The sequence below is a fragment of the Hypomesus nipponensis genome, chromosome 13 (genome assembly GCF_054491055.1).
Source record: "Hypomesus nipponensis isolate SF chromosome 13, ASM5449105v1, whole genome shotgun sequence".
NCBI lineage: Eukaryota > Metazoa > Chordata > Actinopteri > Osmeriformes > Osmeridae > Hypomesus > Hypomesus nipponensis.
The window spans coordinates 2,268,611-2,291,049 of NC_140373.1; the positions used below are offsets into that span (position 1 = coordinate 2,268,611).

Here is a 22,439-nt window from a genome sequence, read left to right on the forward strand (position 1 = left end):
TTACAGCGGATTTGTATTGTGGAATTTTAGACATATCATAGACAAATGGAACGATTAATTGAGCCAGAATTAATCACCCTGACTGATGTTCCATAAGCCGGAATTCATAGCCTGCTCGATTTAGATCACTTCAAGTAATTGGGGGGGGGCTTTTATCTGGGCAGCAGGAGCAACAGTTGAATGATTAAAAAAATGCCCCCCTCCCCCCTCCTGGTTAAACCCCACCACAGATGAAGAGCTTCAGGATTTGGCCCCATAGCCAATCCCCCCCCCCCCCCCTTCTAGTTTCTCTCTCAGTCTTTCTCTCTGGTTTCCCTCCCTCTGTCTATATTTCCACCCTGCCACCCTCTGCCATTGACATGACATGGTTATGCTCCTGCAGGAGGTCCGCATGCCTCCCCAGTTCTGTCCATTTCCTTCAGCACTTCTCCTCTCAGAGGGAGCTTCTTTATGTGGCCCACACTCCCGCTCTTCCAAAACGACAGACCGCCATTGTAATTGAATCCTCAACAGGCTAGCCATTTAACACAAGTGGAAACGGCATACGGCTCCATATTAATGCACTTTTCGTCCAGACGAGAAGAATCATCATCGTTTTCTGTGTTCAAGCTGTTCTTAAAGAGCCTTTAGCCAGCCTACTCCCCGGGCCATAAGGGAAAATGACACAGATTCTGTTTTCCTCTGTACTTTATGAATGTTCCTCACCTGATATTTGGTGCCGTTTCTTTTGCTTGTTTTCACATGCGTCCCCTCCGCCGCCCCGTGATGGAGGTGGCAGGAGACTCACAGCTCCACAGAAGGTTATTGTCATGAAAACCCCCTCAGGCATTTTGGCTCTCAGCCCTTTTCTCTCCATCTGCATGCAGTGTGTGTGAGGTGCTGGGGGGATTTAATGATTTTTCCAGGACAAGCTGAAGTGTGTTGGTGTGTCTGTCTGTGTCTGTGTGTGTGTCTTGGTGTGTGTGAGTGTGAGTGCACACACACGTGCAGAAAAGGCAGAGAGAAAGAGAGGCTACTCGACCAATATGGCGGCGTTCTCTTGAAACCTCCCCACATTCGTCATCCAGCTTTGTTTGTTTGACGGACTGCTAGGAAGCCTTATCTCCATGGTGAGGCCTGTGGCTGGTTATCGCTGCCGTGACGTGTGCGGGGAGTGCGTGCTCACCGCCTGCAGGGTGTGTGGGTGATGGCAAGTTCACTAAAGACCCCTGAGGGTAGAAGGGGTGTTCTCGCTACAAGAAGAAAAAAGAACAGTCAGAGGGAAGGTATTTCCCTTTTGACAGCTCAACCACACGACTGGAGATGTGCGTCTCACAGTAGCTTTGGGGAAAAGATCCTGTCTCACTGGCTAAAACAAAGAGATATGAGAGACAGATTAACATATCAGCGGTAACAGCCCTCCTTTTTAGACTCCAGTGTGCGGCTGTCTGGAGAGAGAGGGAGGAACACGAGGCGTTAGCTGCGCTGTGCCTTGACATGGCCCTGGGAAGCCGACTGGAAGGTCTTTAACACAGCCTCACTCCCATCTCCTCCCTCAGAAACCGTGTCAACCGAGGAGAGGAAGACATCAAGCCTCAGATCGGCGTTCTCCTCTGGTGCGGTCGGCGTTTACTTGAACGCGCCCTCTTGTCTGAGTCACGTGCTCTCGTCGTCGCTGCACAAGAACGCTGACTCTTCGCCGCCAGAGGAGTGTCAGTGACTGGCGCGGTGGCCAATCAGCCGAGGGGAGAGCTCCATGTGAATTGCTGTCTTGTTTCTAATTGGAGCCTACATCACATGGTGTAGCCTTGCAGGCCTGTTCGCCCCACACAGTAAGCTACCATGTCAGCACGTCTCTCTGCACCATATCCAACACGTCAACTGCCACGCATTAAAGTTTCATCTCCTTACTTTATTTGTTTATTGGGTTTCGCCAGATTGTTGTCATCGGAGCATTTGGAAAAATGCTTTTTATAGAAACCCGTTATTTAAAAAAAGTGACAGTTGACATAATGCAAAACACCATAAGAGCTTGCGAAGACTTGAAAAAACGAACTGACACAGTGAAAAACTAAACCAAGACATATCCGTGATAGACACTAAAAGTAACGCAGCATATCACAACATCTCCAATATCAATCGCCCTCCAAAACACGGAAGTTGCTTCAATCAGGAACGAGTGAGGACATTTATCCCCAAACGTGTTGGAAGAACTGATGCCATATTTTCTCAAATATATTGGGGTTCTCAGTACGTTTATTTCGCCTTTCGGAGAGAGTCGTCCGTGAGTGAAGAGGAATTCTAGTTGTAAGTTCCGGAAGGGGAGCCCTCCCCCAGCCTGGGGCACCTGCCCTCCCCAGCCTGGGGCACCTGCCCTCCCCCAGCCTGGGGCACCTTCCCTCCCTCAGCCTGGGGTACCTTCCATCCCTCAGCCTGGGGCACCTTCCCTCCCTCAGCCTGGGGCACCTTCCCTCCCTCAGCCTGGGGCACCTTCCCTCCCTCAGCCTGGGGTACCTTCCCTCCCTCAGCCTGGGGCACCTTCCCTCCCTCAGCCTGGGGCACCTTCCCTCCCTCAGCCTGGGGCACCTGCCCTCCCGCAGCCAGTATGGCTCCGCCGGAGGAGCCCGGCTAACCACTGTAATCGTGCCGGTCCAGAGCCGGCTCCCAGAACTTCTGGATTGAACCATGAAATATTACAAATTGCCGGGGTTAAAAGAGGAGGCGTTTTACAACCGCACCACGGCAAAGTAGAGAGCACCTTTAACAAGCTGGCATGATGGACAGAGATCCAGCCAACCAGCCAGGCAGGCAGGTCATCCAGGCACCTCTCACGGTGGAGTCCTCTCAAGGAGAATAATTATGGATGTAAGAGGAGCTATAGCGCTGGGAGCAGATCGATAACAGCCGTGCTCTGCTGGCTCTGAGGCCAGTGTATTTCTGTCACAGTGGGGGGGAGCTCAGCGCAGGATGTCATCTTGTTGCCGGAGCGACGCAGAAGTTTGAACACCAACCGACTCTTGATACCCTACAGAACTCCTGGTTCCCTGCTTGTGATCCCGTGAAACATTCACCCCCCCGCCCCCACCCCCGCCCCCTCCTTATCACCCATCCCCTTATCCACAGCATTGGAGGACTGCCCTGTGTCTACCAGGGCCTATTCCCACAGTCCAGGGAATGCTGTCATGTTTTCCAGTCCCTTGTTCTCCTGTTTGATTGGCTCTTCCAGTCCACTGTCATCAGAGAATATGGAGGTCAAACAGAAGTCCAATGTATGGAACTCAGTGTGTTGGGGGGGCTGGATAAATAGGGTTAGGAGTTGGGCTGATGACTAATTACTTTTATTATCCCCCAAATTAATTAAATGATATCAAATGAACGTGCGGTCAAGGAGGTTGTGTTTTTGGACGTGTTTTGGAAACCTCACTTCCCTGCCAGGCTCCTCTCTCTCCACTCAGTCACCCTGGACTGGCTGGCTCGCTTGTTTTTGTGACCTTAATTCTTGCGGGGCCAACTGTAGCATGCCGAGGCATTCCTTCAAGGGAAAACCAAACCAAACCCCTGTAGTAGTTTTTCCTCTGCAGGGCAGCACCTCAGCCAGCATGGCCAGCCACATGCACGTGTGTACAAGCACCAGGGTTTGACACAGCCTTCACAGAAGAGCCCTGCTTTTCGTCTGGCAAAAGGCCATCTTTTGCCACATCAACAGATAACAGATTAGACATCATCTCCTGTTTCATATGGACAATTTATCCAAACAAAAGCTTTCATCTCCCCCTCTCGTACACGCAAATGGTTTGAATTATGTTGAGGGCTGTTATACCCCTATTGTTTGAAGTGATCAAATCCCAGAAGATCAGATCTTTGTTTCTCATTAGGAGGTAAACAGAACGGTGCCGAACTCTCACGTTTCTTATCCACAGGAGGGCACAGTCGCTGTTCTCTTTGGAAAGGCCGGACACTATTCAGTCTGATGAAAAAATAAAATAAACCTTGTTTATTGTCTTGACCTTTTTCAGCCATCAAAGCCCCCCAGCACCAAGCAGTGAGTGTTCCCCTGGATCATATAACGAGCGAGAAGCGACAGAGCTTTAAATAACGAGATGGACCCCACCGTTGTGGTCGCTGCGCCTCTAACCGATTCTGCGGCGGGGAGAAGCTCATCTCCTGTTTCCCTCTCATTCCACTTCCTGTCAGCCAGTCGGTGGGTGCCCGGGTTCGTATGCTGACCCGTGTAAAAAGCCCCGGGGTGAGATCTGTGATAGAGGCCCTCACTGCTGATAAGACCATCACACTGAGAACTCCCTCCCCCCTCCCTCCCCCCTCCCTCCCCCCTCCTGGATCAGACTGTCGCTCCGCAGCGCCGCAGACACACCAGCTTGCAACGTGAGGTCACATCCTGTGGCGTTAACCCCTCTTCCCAACCTCCTCCGTTTCCTCCTCCCTGATCCCTATCAGCTGGGAGATATTTATGTACTGCACATGTTTCCGATTGTTTAACCTTTGGACCAGTGCTGGAGGTAACACCGTGGTCCCCGCGGGCACTCGCTAAGAGGCCGCTCTCCCTGCCCCTTCGGGCGGAGGGGGACCGTCAGACAGAGGCACGTGTGGAAACTGACCCGATGGTAGCATAGGTGACCCCCCCCCCCCCAGGCTCCTCGGTTGCTAAGCAGCCGTGTTTGTTTGGAACGCCTGGTCGTCAGGCACAGCATCAGGTCCGATGTTTAGGAAGCGTTGCACATGGCTGCTTGTGTCGTCCAATCAGAAACCGGCTGTTTTATCTGGTAAAGTGTGTCTGTCACTTGTGGTGAACAGCTTTCAATGGGCACGCTAATGTTGTCTATCTAGGCTGGATCTGACTGACATTCAGACATTTGGAAAGTCCTGTAATATCTCTTTAATTACAACCACAGACACTTCCTTGCCAGACCGTTCTGCAGAAGTGAGTTCCAGAGGTGCAAAACACACACAACAGGGTCATAAAGTGCACTAGATGAGTTCCCACTGGCGGTAATGCCGATGTGTGCCTTAGATCAGGTTAGGCAGGTGGGTGTGCTTGAGGCATGTTATGCTCCAGTAGGAATGCTGCATTCTCTAGCTAGCCCCAGCAGTTCCCAGCCCAACACATCTTACGTCCTCATCTGTCCTCCTTCAGAGCAACCACCCTGTCCTGCTACCCCCACCTCATCCTCACCCCCACCTCATCCTCACCCCTCCTCCCCTGCCCTCTCCTCCTTCCGTCAGGTCGTGGGGCCGCATGATCATATCAACCCCATGCAGCTGTCATGGGCACCAGTATCTGGGGTGTGGCAGCTCCCTGCACTGCGTCCCTGTGCTGAGGGGGAGGGGAGGGGGAGGCCGGGGGGAGGCCGGGGGGTCAACATTCCACAACCAGAGCACAGGTGTGACCCTCGGCAACTCTCAGGGCAACACCCACCCCACACACACACACACCACCCACACACACACACACACACACCTCCACCACCAACGATGTTCACGATGTTCTGTACTGAATCTTCCCCACCCATCCCCCCTCTTGAAGTATGCTACATAGTAAACGGTGTTGTCATAACGATGAGTTTATGCTGTGGGTAAAACTTGTGCAGAGTGCCAGCTGTTGTTTCGGTTTGTTTTCACTCTGCTTTAAGCTGCTAGAGACACTTCAGTCATGTTCCTAACTCTTGCATTAATTCTAGGAAACTGTCATGTGCTCTATTTTTATATTCCATACTTGATACACTCGATCCTTGGCAAAGCTGTCCGTTTGTCTTCAGGCTTATTTGTTACCTAACCTTTGTGCGAATTCATGTCAATGATCTGTCAGTGATTCAGTCAGGTATTTATCGGTGTCAACAATCTCTCCTGTGCCTTTTGTTACTTCTCTGCTTTCTCTGCTTCTTAGAGTACACTCAGTACTTCCAGAGAGGAAATGCTTTCTAATCTTGCCTCATTCTGTTTCATAACAAGCCCACTGCAAACCCAGCCAAATACAAACCCAGATGGAAAGAAGAAACTGAAACTGAAAAAACGGGTTCTTATTGAAATGTCCACAAAGGGACAACTAAACCCAAGTCCGGCTGTAAATAACTTGTCAGGGCCGCCTTCCCTTGTCCCCCCCCGCCTGCCCACCCTTCCCCAATGTCAAACACAATTCAATATCTACCACAGCTTCAGCCGTGGCGAACACGGTCAAGAAAAGGCCTCTTTTCTGAATGACCTAGGGGGAGCTGCTCTCCTCAGCTTATCAATTTTTATTAACCTTAACACAGAGGCCTGCTCTTTGATTTAGATTCTTTCTGAAACTCCAAAATAAGATCTTTTGTCCTCTTTACGCTGTTTTCTTCGGTCCTGTGACATCTGCTTGACAGCTCGTTACACAGACCAAGAGAGCGAGCACCATGTGATGTTGTTGTGGTTTGTTAACCTTATTATTTCGGTTTGTGTGCCAATGACTTCTGTAATTGCATTTTCCCGCTTGCCTTGTGGATATCCTTACCTATCAGTGACTGACATTACAAGCAGTCAAACAGAGTTGTGTTTTCACCCCACCGTTGGCCCAAAGGGAATTGGGTCTGTTGACACATGAATTCAGATTTATTTATAATCACAAATTGAATTCCCAGACGCACTGACTTTTTATTGCGTGTAGTTTGTATTTTTTCAGCTTCTGTTTTCAATGAAAGTACCTGTTCTACAGTGAGAAGCACTGCTGCTGCAGCAGTAATGTTGGTGCAGATCTGGTCCAGGTTTGGGAATTTCCTCAAGGTTTACATTTAGTCATTTAGCAGACGCTCTTATCCAGAGCAACTTACAGTAAGTACAGGGACATTCCCCCCGAGGCAAGTAGGGTGAAGTGCCTTGCCCAAGGACACACCGTCATTTGGCACAGTCGGGGAATCGAACCGGCAACCTTCTGATTACTAGCCCGACTCCCTAAACGCTCAGCCACCTGACTCCCTGTTTTAGGATTGCCTGTTTTTGAAATCTGTCTTGTCTCCATGCCCTGGTGAGTGGCCTGGGGCGAACAACCCCCAACAAAACACACAAAAACAAAACAAGAAAAAATCGCTTTTTTGCATCAAGCGTGTAGTCTATTTCCTGTTTCATTTTACTTGGCAAGAAATTCTAGTGGCCCCCACCTCCTCCAGCACCCCCCACCACCACCCCACCCCAAACCCTTTGACTGGGTTTTGGATTATTAACTTAAGCTCTCTAAAAATACCCCTTTGACTGCATGAGCCTCTGACAGCACTGGCACCATCTCCCCATGTTCTGAGAGCTTTATCCAAACCACGCCAGCACAGGGACTGGGAGGTTGTAAGCCCCGCTTGTTATCCCCTACCTCACACTGCCCCCGACACCATCCTCCCCCACCCCCACCCCGGTCCACCGTGATGCCATCTTGACAGGAGGAACCAGACTGCGCCCGGGCAACGTGTAATCACAGCCTTGGTTGAACAAGTGAGCTGGCTTTCTGAGGACTGGAAGATGTGGCGCAGATGCCTCCTGATGACACTTGCCTTTGTAGCGACAGCTGCAGAGGAACATACTGTGGTCCTTCACAAGGAGTCCCTGCCCTCCTACAAACAGGCTCCTCATAAAACCAGAAGACATGCAATCTGTGGTCATCTTGTTAGGGTGTTTCAATGAGCGCGCTATGGAAAACACACGATTCATCACTTTATGTGCTCTCGGTCGCCCCTTCAGTGCTTGTGGTAGCCTAGCTAGTTGTTGTTAGCGTCGAAAAGACGGTTTACGAAACGACTTAAAACATGGTCGTAAACGCGAAGATAACGTCATGCGACTTTACTTCACACAGCAGCTGTTCTGTGCATAGAAACACGTAATGCCACGTTTATGAGCTCATCTGCATAATAACACTGGCAGGGTTTTGTACGCAAACAGTGAATATCCATAAGTCTCTCTTTCGCTTCATTGAAATTCATAAATGCCTATTAGTGTTCACACACAGGTGGCTCGTAGGAAGGCTTGCCATTGGACGTTCCCTGCTGCTGACAGCCACTCTTCCTAAAGAGCCTTTTCTCACGACACAGATGCTAACTGGAGAGGGTAATAGAGGGAGGGAGGGAGGGAGGGAGGGAGGGAGGGAGAGAGGGGGGGAGAGATAGAGATAGAGTCTTGCCGCCCAACGGACAGCGTTATTCAGCCTTCATTCAAGCGTCCCTTTTTAAAACCTTCCTGAAGAGCTCCAGAAGACAGGTCTTTGTTTTGACGACACGTTTGTCAAGCTGCTCGAGGCTTGGCGAGAGGTTTCGCCTGTGTTGACATGTTCCAGAGGAGGAACGTCAATAACTGCTGGTAAATAAATGAAAACAAATGTGAACACCCGAACCTCAACTTACCAAAGCCTCTGCTCATTAAAAAGGGCTTGAGTGGCCACAGTCATTGACTAGCCCTCTGAAGTGTGTGTGTGCTGTGTGTGTGTGCTGTGTGTGTGTGCTGTGTGTGTGTGTGTGTGTGTGTGTGTGTGTGGGTGAGATACATTGACATATTCCTGGCTGGGGTTATGTTGATCCAGGGCAGGGAGGCGTGAGGAGAGCTTCACCTCCAGGGACCAGTCACCTTATCGTTCCATGTCACTTCCCCTCCTCCCCGTCCTCCCCCTCCTCCCCCCTCCTGTCCCCTCCTCCCCCTGCTCCTCCCCCTCCTCTTCCTCCCCCCTCCTCTCCCCTCCTCCTCCTCCCCCCTCCTCTCCCCTCCTCCCCCTGCTCCCCCCTCCTCCCCCTCCTCCTCCTCCCTCCTCCTCCCCTCCTGCCCCTCCTCCCTCCAGTGAAGAGCAGGTTGTCATCCTGTCCCCAAGGTCACACTGCCAGGCAAGCCACCGGTCTCTTTCATATAATTGGATCATTTAGCATCATAGCATCGACTTATTGCTTTGTCTGGGGTCGTGAGGGAAGCGAGTGCGCCGGCTTGTCACTGGTGATTTGTGCTGGCTTCATGGCCCCTGGCGTGCCTCAGCCTCTACTGTTGATTAGTGGGGAGCCACAGAGCGACAATCACCTGCTGTATTAAGCTGTATCATGCACTGTAAACTGTGGTCAGCATTGAATTCCACTAGTAGGGGAACCCCTCCCCACTCCCCTCCTCCCTCCTCCATTTCCTATTGGGTGGTTTCACAGCCTCTGGGCTGAAATGGTGTGGCCTTCCCCTCGCGCTCTGGTTGTAAGATGAGTTAAAGTGGGCCAGAGGATTAAATGGGTGCGCGCCTGCTGGTGGACTAAATCAGGAAGCAGCCTGCCTCCCCATCACCTCCAGTGACTCAACCCCTCAAGCGTCAGTGCCACACAGCACACATGCTACTGTAGCTGCTAGCTGGAGACAGTGAGATGGCTTGGCTCCTCCACTCTATAATTAACCGATCCTCTCTGTTGTTTTTGTGTCGTTTCTTTTGTCAGGAGGCGGCCACTTTTGCCAAAGAGCAAGGCTTTGAGGTGAGTTGACCGCCAATTGCACACTAAACAGATCCGAAAGGTTTATTTTTGCTGATAATGAAGTTCTTTTTGGACAGTGATTGATGTGCTATTATACTCTCCAGGCTTTGCAGCAGTTGCTATGGAAACCTGGCAGTCGTCATGGTTTCTTTGTTCAGCCAGCTCTGTGTTATGACGCACTCAGCTAGGTCTGCACCCAACATCGCCTACAGATGTTATTTATTGAATTTTGAAAAGCCTCTTGGGAAGCTGAGAAGTTGGGCACGGTTTCAAGCCTTCCTCTCCAGGCTGCGGGCTCGTCAGGTTGCCTGGTTAAAAAGGGGCCTCGTTAGCTTCATTACACCCTGGGAGGGCACGGGTCTCCCCAGCAGCAGCAGCAGCAGCAGCAGCAGCAGCAGCAGCAGCAGCAGCACACCTCGTCCTACAGCTCAGACAGCTCTTTTAATAGCCCCGATGACTGCCACCTGTGGTTTCTCAGATTATGCAAACACGAATATGACAGGGCTTGTTAGAACAGACAATATGCGTGTTTTTTTTGTTGTTGTTTTAAATTGGGGCTGCTTCTTCAGTAGAGGATGAACAATAGTGGTCCTCCATCGGTCTTAAAACACAAAATCACAAAGACAAATACAGGAGAGTTCTGAAGCGGGCAGAGGTGTTTTAAGTGGCGTCTCTTTATTTTATATCTTTTTTCCAAAGGTGGAGCTCTCTTGGAAAAGACTCAGCTCTGTGTGAATAATTGTCATCCTGAATCACCGACGGTGTGATCAACGTGACTGGAATAGAAAGGCAATCCTGGTGACTGTGACAGGAAGAGAGGAAGGGATGAGGGGGGGGTGAGGGGGGGGCTCACATCACAAAAAGTAAATATAAAGGGCAAAGCACAGACACTCCAGCAAGTGGCAATCCTTTGACATTTTCTGTGTCAACTTGATTTGTCAGAACACTCTGCAAAATTGCATTGGACGAATGTGATTTCTCAGATAACATCACTAGTATGTACTTATTTCCAGATGGTTCAAGCAGTTGGAGTGGAATTCTTCTCTCGTGTATTTGTGATTTGTATTTTTTGGGGGGTAACAGTTTTGGTCTGGGTCGCGTGAAGGTGAACTTAGAAAACATGAGCAAATTATTGTGCAGCTCCTTCCACTTTGAACCGACATTGTGATAAAGTATTTGAATGAAAGCTCACTTCAACATATTTGTACTGTATTTGTGTGTGTGTGTTTATATGTATATATATATATATATATATATATATATATATTTATACTTACATACTTATTGAAACACACACTAGGGTGTTTTCATGTATAAAGCTTGTCTGCTGGCTGTTTTCCAACGAAAGATAGAGTCTTTCCTCCACTTCCAGAACACCAACGATCAGTAAATCCAACCACATTTAGCCGCCCGATTGTGATCAGTTTCCTTTAAACGGTCAGAGAGGAGGTATCTGTAGAGCAGCCGTAAGTGAATCTGTCCCTGGCTCTTTTTCAGAAGCTGCGTTGGGGAGAGGATACATTTTTCAGTGGCTTTTGATACAGAAACAAAATTTAGTGCCCTCATATTTTACGGTCGAAAACGAACGGAGAAACAGCAAAACGCACACGTGGCAGATTTGGGCCTGATCAATCATGAGCACGATCAGGCCTCCGCCGTTTGTCAGCAGTAAACTAAATTGACCGTGTGTGAATCTACCACCAACAGCCCCCTCCCTCGCCCCTCCCCCCTCCCTCCCTTGCCCCCCCCCCCTCCCTCGCCCCCCCTCGCCTAAATTCATATGCACTCACGCTGAACATGATTTGTTTTCTGCATTGTGTCGCCGTAGGACGCAAACAGGTAAGTAGATCGTCCTCCCGGGTGAAATAACATCTTGTTTGGGTTTTAATTTTGTGGTGTGCACTCCTAAACTATCACAACACTTACCCTCCCACCTCCAACTGCTCCAGCCTTCAGGTTCCACACTGCCGTCCTACTGGATTTCTTGTCAGCGAACATAAAACCAAAGTGTGACAACATGTCGGAGCTCTGTGCGGTTTAGCATTCAGTGTCTGGAGGAGTGCTTGTGGTTACGTTCAGTCACAGTGACAAATTGCTTCTTTGCTGTTGCCTGCTAACAGCCTCTGTATTAACCTCGCCATTAGCACTTACTTAGAGTGTTACACCCATTTTTCCTCTGCCCAAGGTCTCTCCGGACCTCTTAGGGCTGGTTAAAGGACGTTTGGGAAGCATTTATAGGTGTTAAACCTCATTGGCTACAATGTCCCACTGCGGCTGCTCCTATGGGGCTGGAGTCTCTCTCTCTAAATCCTCCCTCTCTCCTCTGTGTGCTCGCCCCGGAGGGTCCTCAGTGGAAGCCACGACACGGGTGCCAGCGGGGGAGAAGGCTCCCGAGAGCCCTGTTCTCTGGGTGTGTTAGGAGGATGTAGGCGTCTGGTCCACTGTGAGGTGGTGATGAAGACAGCCCACCTGCTCATAGTGCATCATGATGAGTTCATAATAAAGCACAACTGACAGGTGTGGAGGTTTTTTTTTTTTTTTTTTTTTTTCGCTATCCCTCTCATGATCAAAGGCAAGAACTCGGGAGAGTTCCGTGGTCTCCAGGCGAATATCCATTCTGTGCAGATGCTGCAGAGAGATGGCCTGTTTCAGGAAGAGAGCGATGCCTTCCGCACTGAGCCAATCCCCATCCACTCTCATGAGCAGCTCTGTGTGACGGCAGCCCAGTCTTCGCACCCCGGCTATTTTCATCTCCCCCTTCTCCCCCCGCCACCGCAATGGAATGTGATACACCGCTAGTCCTGAAGTTCTCATTCATCTCGCGATTTCTCGATTAGAAAAACATTGAGCACCTACATTGATCCCTCTCGATCTCTATCTCAAATTGTTTTACACCCCATCTATTTTCATTATCACTTGATCTCTCGTCCGGTATTGGAGAAAGCCCCCCCCCCCCCCCCCCCCCCGCCACTCACTCACTCACCCACTACCACCCACCCTCAAATCATTATTTTGAACCCTGATTAACTCTCCCGAAATTGGCTCTCTCCTGGACTCTAGGCTACAGTGTTCATTTGACTAATGGTAGACCTTATTATCTCATGCTGGTGTCCTTGTGTTTTCGCAGACGAACGACATTGAAGAGGTTGCGAGGCAGGCCCAGAGCCTGCCCAAAGTCAACAAGAAGAGGCAGAGAGTCGTGGTCTTCACCCAGGGCAAGGACGACACCGTGGCAACTGTTGGTACGTAAACACCTCCCCCCACCCCACCCCCCCCACCCCACAGCTCAGTTCCTAATTTGTGATCATGATCACGTCTCCCTTCTTCCTCTGTCCTCATATCCTAGTGTGTTGTGTCGTAAGGTACTTTAAGCATGTTTATTTCTATTTTATTCAAGAAAGGACAATACACGTCGATTAACATGAGCACCTGGGTCCTTTGTGTAAATGTGTCAGATTGAGCAGGCAAATGTTCACCTGCAGTAGATCACCTGTTGTTGTCCTTCACTTGGTTCTCCTCTCTTCCCAGTGCAGAACACTGCCTTAAAATAGCTACATGCTACAAGTGCGAATGGCAACAATATTTTCTTTGAAGTGAACCGCGAAAATTGACACCAGATGTATAGAAAATCAAAGGCATTGTGATAAGCCATGTTGTTCCCTCACTACAAAAGAGGTGTGTAGGAAGTAGGAGGCAGGCATTGATTTGTGAAGTACTTCTTACCTTGTCTTGGGCACATTCCCAAGCAGTCCTGGGTGATTTAGCTCAACATGTCAGCTCTCTCTTTCTCTCTCTTGCTTTTGCTCCCTCTTTCTCGCCCTCTCACACCTGGGGGGGGAGGGGAGGGGAGGGGAGGGGAGGGGAGGGGAGGGGAGGGGAGGGGAGGGGAGGGGAGGGGAGGGGAGGGGAGGGGAGGGGAGGGGAGGGGAGGGGAGGGGAGGGGAGGGGAGGGGAGGGGAGGGGAGGGGGGGGTTCTTCTGTCTGTTGAATCTTATTTTTCATCCTCCCGGCTCCTTCTCAGGGAGCATATTTGTTGGCGTTAGTAGACATTAAATGACGGCATCATCGTAACTGGTCATGGGGTTTCAGGACTAAGCTCTTTGTTGGGGGAGGGAGAGGGAGTTGGAGGGTGGCGGGGGGGGGGGGGGGGGTGATGGTCTCCGATTACAGCTTGGAGCCTTTGTTTGGAGCCAGGGGGTGTCTCTCTTCAGTGCCCTGCAGCTCAGTCCACTGACACGTGCACAGGGATGGATGACCCTGGGTAAACACTCACAGCATTTCTCCAACCACAGGGAGCCAGGCCCAGCCTCTAGGCCTGAGGCCCAGCCTCTAGACCTGAGGCCCAGCCTCTAGACCTGAGGCCCAGCCTCTAGACCTGAGGCCCAGCCTCTAGACCTGAGGCCCAGCCTCTAGACCTGAGGCCCAGCCTCTAGACCTGAGGCCCAGCCTCTAGACCTGAGGCCCAGCCTCTAGACAGCTTGTACCGTAGCGCCACACAGCATCGGTCCAGCAGCTTACACCACTCCTCAGCACCCAGCAGCATGCACCACTCCTCAGCACCCAGCAGCATGCACCACTCCTCAGCACCTAGCAGCATGCACCACTCCTCAGCACCCAGCAGCATGCACCACTCCTCAGCACCCAGCAGCATGCACCACTCCTCAGCACCCAGCAGCATGCACCACTCCTCAGCACCCAGCAGCATGCACCACTCCTCAGCACCCAGCAGCATGCACCACTCCTCAGCACCCAGCAGCATGCACCACTCCTCAGCACCTAGCGTGGGATTAAACGGCTGCCGCACACCCCTGTAGGCAACCAGACTTAATCGCAGATCACTAGTATTAATCTTTCATCTAAGTAAGAAGATTGATACATCAATTGCCATTCATATGAAATAAAACAGAGGGGTTTGGTTAAGTAGTGTTTAAATATAGATTAACGCACATCCCTTTTTGCCACTTTGACGGATGGCATTATATTGGGCTAATAAGGGAATTTGTGGATTTGTCATTCTTCATACAAGTGTAGGGTTATTGGAAGTGGCTTCCCTCTCATGGAGATTTGAGTGGGATCCTCTAGGCCCCATGCTTAAAAGGAAAATGAAGCCATCCATTGTCGTGCAGGTGTTTCCTACTGATGGATCATTCCTGCCGCCTTCTCTCGTTGCTCCTGCATGAAGACAGAGCCCTGCGTCTCTGTGAACTAGATATAAAACACATGATAAATGCAGGCGGCATGAAAGACTATGTGTTTCTGATGTCATCTACAAAGGCAAACATGATAAATGTCATGGAATGTTCTAGTAGTGTGGTGAGGCACTTACAGACGCAGGCGTGGCAAAATCACTGTGCGTGTGTGTGTGTGTGTGTGTGTGTGTGTATGTGTGTGAATACTGTTATTCACAGAAGCCAAATAAATGTCAATGTAAAAAGAGAATTAAAGATTTTCATTTCCCAGAGGCAGTGCTCTAATAAACGTGATCTCTCATTTTGTTTGCAATTTGTCCTCCTGTCAGGATTTGATCATTTGCCAGCCCCTGCACGTCATGTTAAACCATTTTATAGTGATTAAGGACAGGAGAATGCCTTCCCCTGTGGTATAATTCTCTAAAAAGAGATGTCAATTTGTTATTGTTATCTGTTGGTTTCTCCCGCCCTTAATTTGGATACTCAACTAGTCTTTCATCACCTGCCAGCTCCCAACATGCCTCCAGAGATCTGAGAGGAAGGGAAACTGTCCTTCATTTAGCAGCCGCTGACATCGCTGAACTGCTCTCTGCTTTTGCTTATACACTCATTAAAGCGCTAATTAAGATCATTGTGCCTTGAACCTTAACGATGAGATCTAATAAACGATCATTCAGCGGGCGGGGGGGGGGGGGGGGGGGGGGGCAGCTCTGAACGTTGATCAGGACTAGATCAGGCCTGAGCCTGCTTCCTCTCTGCTGGGTTTAGGGCTCTCCAGGGGGGACCCGGAGGACAGGGCCTGGCTGGGAGGGCTTTAACTCTGGGAGAAAGGACCAGGTCTATAAGCGTTAATCAAATGACGTCGAGTTATTTCAAGTCCCTGATGATACAGGCTACTAGCCAGCAGCTCCTGGGCATGAGGAAGAGCCCACTCCTTTGAGGCAGGAAGTGGAGAGAAAACAGTGTCTACATGTTGACGTTTGCGCTGTTCTTACGGGTTTCCCGATTATCATGGTAGTTTCATCTGTTCAGCATTATAATCAGCTATAAGAGATTTGTTTTAAATTGTTGACGTAGAAAAGGCCCTGTTTTGTTTGGGTTTTTTTCTCTCTAGTGAAAGATGGAACCATTTAGCAGCTTGGACTCAGTGAGTGACCTCTCCTCTCTCGCTCGGCGCTGAGTCATGTTGGTGTACCATGTCTCCTGCAGTGGTTACAGTGAAGACAGACGACAGGCACCATAAAGAAACTGATTGTTGGTCATTTTGCTGCTAACCTGTTAGCATTGCCAAGAAAGCATGGAAATCTTTCCTTTCTTGGAGATCCTAGTTTGGGTGGAACGGGGAAGAATTGCTCCAGCACTAGGGTTATTGGGTAGGTGTCTTGCTGAGAAATATTGTCTTTAAACTGCATGATTGAATGTGCATTTTGAAGCAAAGAACTAATTCGATGACGTGACATGTTTCAGTTTTCCTAGATTTTCTTCTGTATGAGTGGTTGAGTGACCGTGCTTGTGTTGTGTAGCGATGTTGACAATTTTACATTTGCTAACCTGCAAGCCCTTTTCTCAACCTGATGTCAGTCTCAAATGAATGTAAACAGAATTACATCAAGCATGTAATAATTTCAAACTATAGTTCTATGTGCTTATTATCAAATCGTATGCGGTGTCTTATTTGCAGCCTTGTTTCTCAGACCATAGGAGAATAATTCTGCCCTGCTGGAATGGTGAGAATTTGCATTGTTCCGTAGAATAACCATTAACAAAGGCCCTAATTGATACAAATTTCAAAGAGTCTCATCTGTTGAAATGATTCCTCGAGTAAAATCATTAGCATTCAAGGGTTGTTAATGAGGGAGTAACAAGGAGTGAATTAACAAAAGCATATAATTGCAAATTATTGTTCGGAGATATTTCATTCTTAAACAAATCCCTGCTTTTGTCAATGCCACAGGTTAACTGTTGAAGAGCAGGCATGCTCTCACATACGCCCTACACTGCTTCAATGAACACAATCAACCTTTATTATACTTGTACTTCCAGCGATACAAGAACCTGTAAAGAGAGTGTAGCAGAGTTATAATGAGTGCAAATAATGACCTTGCCCTCATTACAGTGAAATGTGAACTGATTTTCTTGGAGTGATGTTTTCAGACATGCTACAAGCCAGTAACAACAGTCGCTGAGTTTTTTTGGCAGTGGGAGTTTTTATGACCATTTCCATGAGCGCCCTTTGCCAAAGAGTTCTTTGTGTTTCACATGGCAAGGGAACAGGCGGACTGTAACCTGAGCTAACTTGTCAGTCAAGTTTAATCATTTGCCTCAGAAGAAGTTCTGGGAACTGTTCACTTGCAGGGGATTGGCAGTGATGAGAGGAGGGGGAGAGGAGGGGGAGCAGGGAGAGGAGGAGGTAGAGGAGAGGAGGAAGAGGAGGGGGAAGGGGGAGGAGAGGAGGAGGTGGAGGAGAGGACGGGGGAGGTGGAGGAGAGGAGGAGGGAGGTGGAAGACAGGAGGAGGTGGAGGTGGAGGAGAGGAAGAGGGAGGTGGAGAAGAGGAGGAGGGAGGTGGAGAAGAGGAGGGGGGAGGTGGAGGAGAGGAGGAGGGAGGTGGAGGAGAGGAGGAGGTGGAGGAGAGGAGGGGGAGGTGAAGGAGGTCGAGGAGAGGAGGGGGAGGTGGAGGAGAGGAGGCGGAGGTGGAGGAGAGGGGGGGGGGAGGTGGAGGAGAGGAGGGGGGAGGTGGAGGGTGTACTACGTTTCTTGTGTTTTCTTAAGAGCCTTCAACGTGCAGTATTTCTTATGACTGGTCACTCACTGTGATTAAGGTGACGGTTGTACATTACACTTTGACGAGTATGTCGGAAGTCTTCATGAGGATGCTGTTTATTCATAATGTGTCGTTTGTAATCGTATAAACATGATTGTGTATAATAATCTGGTCATGGCCAGTCGATCATTCAGGCAGAACACATCCTAACAACCTCCCCTACATAAAACGGTAAAGTAAGGATCTTGGGTTGGCTGTGGAATAAGGCATATTCTCTCATCTAATCACCAGACATGCTCACCCCTAAAGAGTCGCATGCATTTAATCAGCAATCACATTGTATTAGATTCTTCTTCACTAAGCAGGGAAACAGTTATGGACTTCTCCCGCAACGACACATAATCATCACAGCGTGTCGCGTCAGCCTTCATGTGTGATTAGTGGGAGTTTGAAGGACCCTTGTGTAGTGTATCGTACACTTCTATATGTGATAGTGTATGCATGCATGTAGAAACATCCCCCTGATATTCCATCAGCGTGTTCTGCTGCGTGTCTCCCATCTGCCTCCCCTGCCGCCCACACTGGAAACCTTCATGAAGGAGTAACCTTTGTTTTGAGCTGTGTAAACAGATTTACCTTCTGAAGTTCTTTTCAGAGCCTTAGGGCTATTGAACAGCACAGCCCATGCTCAATAATTACAGCAGTTCCTATTACGGCTCTCCATGGAACACCTGGGTCTTTTAGCGGTGTCTTGTGTTGGTGTTTTGAATTAGACCCCGCTTTATATGTAAACAGCCTCACAATTAATGATTTCAATCTTTAACTGCGGAATAATTGACTAACTCTGATTTATTATTGGCGCAATTTACATGTAGGACGTGCAGTTAATCATTTCAAAAGGGAGGAGGGTTCACAAGCTTGATGTGCAGCATTAATTAAGCAAAGTCGTTATGCTACTAATTAGCTGATCCTAAAATGATCCTGGACTACAGTCATTTATTATCAAAGTGACAATCAGCTGCTTTCCTGAAAGGGAAACGGTTCTCTCAAATAAGCCACGTGCGATTGTTAGTAGTCTCCATGTGGCTGGTCACTGATGTACATGGGCAGTATTAATCCAGGATAATAAATTGTTTGACATCCGGCCAGTCAAACAACAGTGTCTGATTATCGTGTCAGACGCAACACGGACTCAGTCAGCCTGGTCAGGTGGGTGGTGTTTCAGTCAGCCTGGTCAGGTGGGTGGTGTTTCAGTCAGGCTGGTCAGGTGGGTGGTGTTTCAGTCAGGCTGGTCAGGTGGGTGGTGTTTCAGTCAGGCTGGTCAGGTGGGTGGTGTTTCAGTCAGCCTGGTCAGGTGGGTGGTGTTTCAGTCAGGCTGGTCAGGTGGGTGGTGTTTCAGTCAGGCTGGTCAGGTCAGGTGGGTGGTGTTTCAGTCAGGCTGGTCAGGTGGGTGGTGTCGGCTGCTCAGAAGGTGGAGGCGTGTGCTGTTGTGTTCTGTTAGCAGGGGGGCTCATTACGGTGCTCCTGTTGTCTTCCCTTCCCTTAATCTCCCGGGTTCCTTCTCCCGGGTTCCTTCTCCCGGGTTCCCTCTCCCGGGTTCCTTCTCCCGGGTTCCCTCTCCCGGGTTCCTTCTCCCGGGTTCCCTCTCCCGGGTTCCTTCTCCCGGGTTCCCTCTCCCGGGTTCCTTCTCCCGGGTTCCCTCTCCCGGGTTCCTTCTCCCGGGTTCCCTCTCCCAGGAGCAGGGCGGCTGGCCTCTCTGTGTTCCTTTCATCCCTGTGTATCAGTCTTTCGTCTCCCAACACCTTGTCTGAAGGTTCCCGTCGGCACGGAGACTGGCCCTGTTTAAAGAGGCTGTGTGTGGTTTCAATCGTACGGACCTCGGAGTCGGTGATTTAATGTCGTCCTCCACCTGGAGGCGTCATCTGAGTAGACGTGGTCTCTCCTTTCTTCCTCCCCTGGTTTCTCCTTTTCAACTGGAAGTCTCTTTGAAGAGCATGTGCTATCGATAATTGAAGCCGTATATTCCGACAGAAGATAACGCGCCGCGCTCAATTAAAGGGAGGGTCGGACAGGTGGTGTCTGTTTTTATGATAAATTAAAGTATCCTCCGCTAATGAAGCGCATCTTATTTACGGGTTGAATGTGGCTCGTCAAATATGAACTCAGTCATTGACCTAACTGATCCAGCCTGTGCTCCTTAGCATGTCAAGACTCTTCTGTGCTTGTCCGCAGGTGAGAAGGTGACCATGTTCCCCGTGCTGGACATTGACCAGAACGACATCGTGGACACAAACGGAGCAGGAGATGCATTCGTGGGAGGTACAGTTAAAGCATGTTCTGGTCTCGTTTGTGCCACTTAACCACCAACACAGCTGGGTCCACGCGTCCCATATCCAATTAACATCTGATTCATCACCAAGGAAACAGGGTGGCATCTCTAGATCATGCCGACGTGACATTTATCTCGCTGGGTTCGCTCGGCGTGAAACGGTTGTGTGGTCACGTGACACAGTCATTCATTGATTCCCCCCAGAGGATGAGGTAGCCCCTGTTATTCCCACTGCTGCTGCTGCCTCTCATGTCCCCCCCCTCCTTCCCCACACACACACACACACACGCTGGGTGGCGCTCAGCTGACCTCTGACCCTCTGTGCTCCTAGGTTTCCTGTCAGAGCTGGTGCAGGAGAGACCGCTGGAGGAGTGCATACGCGCCGGCCACTACGCAGCCAACGTCATCATCAGGCGGGTTGGGTGTACCTTCCCAGATAAGCCAGACTTCCACTGATACGCTCCGTATCCAAGCTCCGTATCCAAGCTCCGTATCCAAGCTCCGTATCCAAGCTCCGAGCATCTTCATGTCTTGTCTATCAGACACCTGCATTTTGCGTTTGCCTGAACGTTGTGTAAAGTTTGTACAATTACAGTAATTCCATGATGAATGGATCATCGACATTACTCGTATGCATTTATTTTAGGGAGTTCTTTAAAAAAACAAAGCATTGGTCTTCTTCAGTGGGTAACTTCATAAGCAACACTCCACTAGATTTGTGTGCCATATATTGGCATCATTAAATGTCATTTTTACACAGACCTTTATTGCAATATAGGCTATTTATAGGTTACTGTGTCCTATAAGTTATCACTCTCACATGAAGAGTGTTAGTTTGGAAAGAAAAAAAATTGGTGTCTGCTGAATGAATAAAATAAATTAAATTCTTAAAATAAAAGATCAAGTTTGTGTTACAGCACACCATGTTTCCTGACCCTTCAGTATCAGCACAGCCATGGGTGATCCCAGTGTATGTTGTCATTCATTACGTTTCAACAAAAAATGTGCCATCGTACAAAACGGCGGGGTTGTTTTTCACCTTTTGACAGAAAGTGGCAGCAACAAGTGAAGCGTTTGTGGGGGGCACAGTGGGCCTCTCCTCCCCCTCATCAGCTGGGGGGGGGGGGGGGGTCCAGGGCTGGCCAGGCCTCGTGTCCTGGTTCTCCTCAGGGTTCTCCAGTCGGCACAGTGGGGTTCTAACTGGATGCCCACAGTCCCTGGATCTCAATTGCACGGCTGCAGGAGGTCGTTTTTCCCAGTTATGGGATTAGGGGTTGCTCTTCATGGTGATCATTAGAGGGACCTGAAAATTAGGCTGATCCTTGGTTGCCAGCTGTGCCGGAGCCGGGTGTTGAAGACCAGGATCAGAGGGAGGCCCTGCCCCTCCCCCTGCGAACAGGCTAATAGGAGCGTTGGGTGGAAGACTTGAGAAATGTTCTGAGATCAACCACCACTACCCTCTCCCACTCTGAAAACACGGAAGTCTATATCTATACCGGTTTGGTTGTACCTGTAAGTACTGTTAACAACCTGTGAACCTTAATATTTCAGCTTCATTAAATGTGAAGTGGAGTTCTACATCCAACAAATCTCTTATGTGTGATCCGGTGTGGGTAATGAGTCTGGGTTTATGCGGTTATGCTAATCGGGGTCATCTAGGTGAAAGCGTGTTCCAGCCAAAATGTTATTAACAACTTTGAGACAGTTTTTTTCTCATCAGCATTTTTAAGGTTTCACACAGATGCGCTTTGAAAAGGACCACATTTCTGGTTGGACCAGATCACACTACATGGCAGCTGGTTCATTTGCCTCTCAAGATGACAGATGGCAAAACACAAACACAAAGGAGGCAGCCATGATTACGCAATGAAAACGCTTACCATGATAAGGAAACTATTAACCACATCTCAGTTCGCTTTAGCTTTGGCACAAGAAGTGACAAATCTAAGAAAATATTTCAGGCACTCAAACGTGACATTATAGAAAATAGTAAAGTACTGTTTCACTGATGTGGTTCCTACTCTGACTGAAGCCTCTCCTGGACACTCTTCAGTGTCCAAGTCGAAAACTTCAGAGTTTCATTTTCATTAAGAATTTCTGTCGGCATGAAAGAAGCTTGTGGAAGATCATGGCGATCTTGGACATGAATTGCAGTAGCATGATGTTAATAAAACTAAAATAAACAACTTGTATTTGCTCTGGTGGGTTTGCGACCACCGTTCTTAGTTTGCCCACCAGGCAGAGAATGGACAGGGGCAGCAGCCAAGGTTTTGCCCCACAGATGGACAGCAGTGGTTCGGAGCACCAGTGTGGCAGTTGGCAGGGATTGGGGTGGGGGGATGGGCAAGACTGATGGCACATGCTCCCATTCAAATGATCCGTGGGCCCATGCGGCGGCAGTGTCGGACCTGCTAGAGCATCGGGTGACATTCATTATATCTAGACGCAGGCGGGTCCTGCCACTGCTTCCCTGGACCCTTAGCTTGTGCCTCTTCTGCCCATATTAAGGGTGCTGTTTTCTGGATTAACTACTGTGTTATACGTGTGTTCTGATCCACTCATGCATTATGTTGCTGGCAATGGGTTTTGCAAGCAGAATTACTGTTAAGGTTTCTGATGAATGTGTCATTTGAGATGAATAAATCAACATGTTTGTGTCAAAATCCTTATAGTGATTCTGGTCAAAGATTCCACATGATCAAATGTTCTTCTCACATTATTATGTAT

The 22,439-nt window shown here is 49.3% G+C and overlaps 1 protein-coding gene across 2 annotated transcripts in view; it reads left to right on the plus strand.

Moving 5' to 3' along the window:
* Positions 1–20,645, plus strand: part of adkb (adenosine kinase b) — a 92,617-nt gene extending 71,972 nt beyond the window's left edge. Inside the window, exons 8-11 of one of the 2 annotated variants that reach the window (XM_084670695.1) lie at positions 9,396–9,431; positions 12,559–12,673; positions 19,616–19,702; positions 20,044–20,644. In XM_084670695.1, coding sequence (XP_084526821.1) covers positions 9,396–9,431; positions 12,559–12,673; positions 19,616–19,702; positions 20,044–20,168 — 363 coding nt within the window. In that variant the 3' untranslated portion in view covers positions 20,169–20,644. Of the gene's footprint in view, positions 1–9,395; positions 9,432–12,558; positions 12,674–19,615; positions 19,703–20,043 lie in introns of both variants that reach the window. The other variant, XM_084670696.1, reaches the window with a different exon arrangement.
* Positions 20,646–22,439: the final 1,794 nt, after the last annotated feature.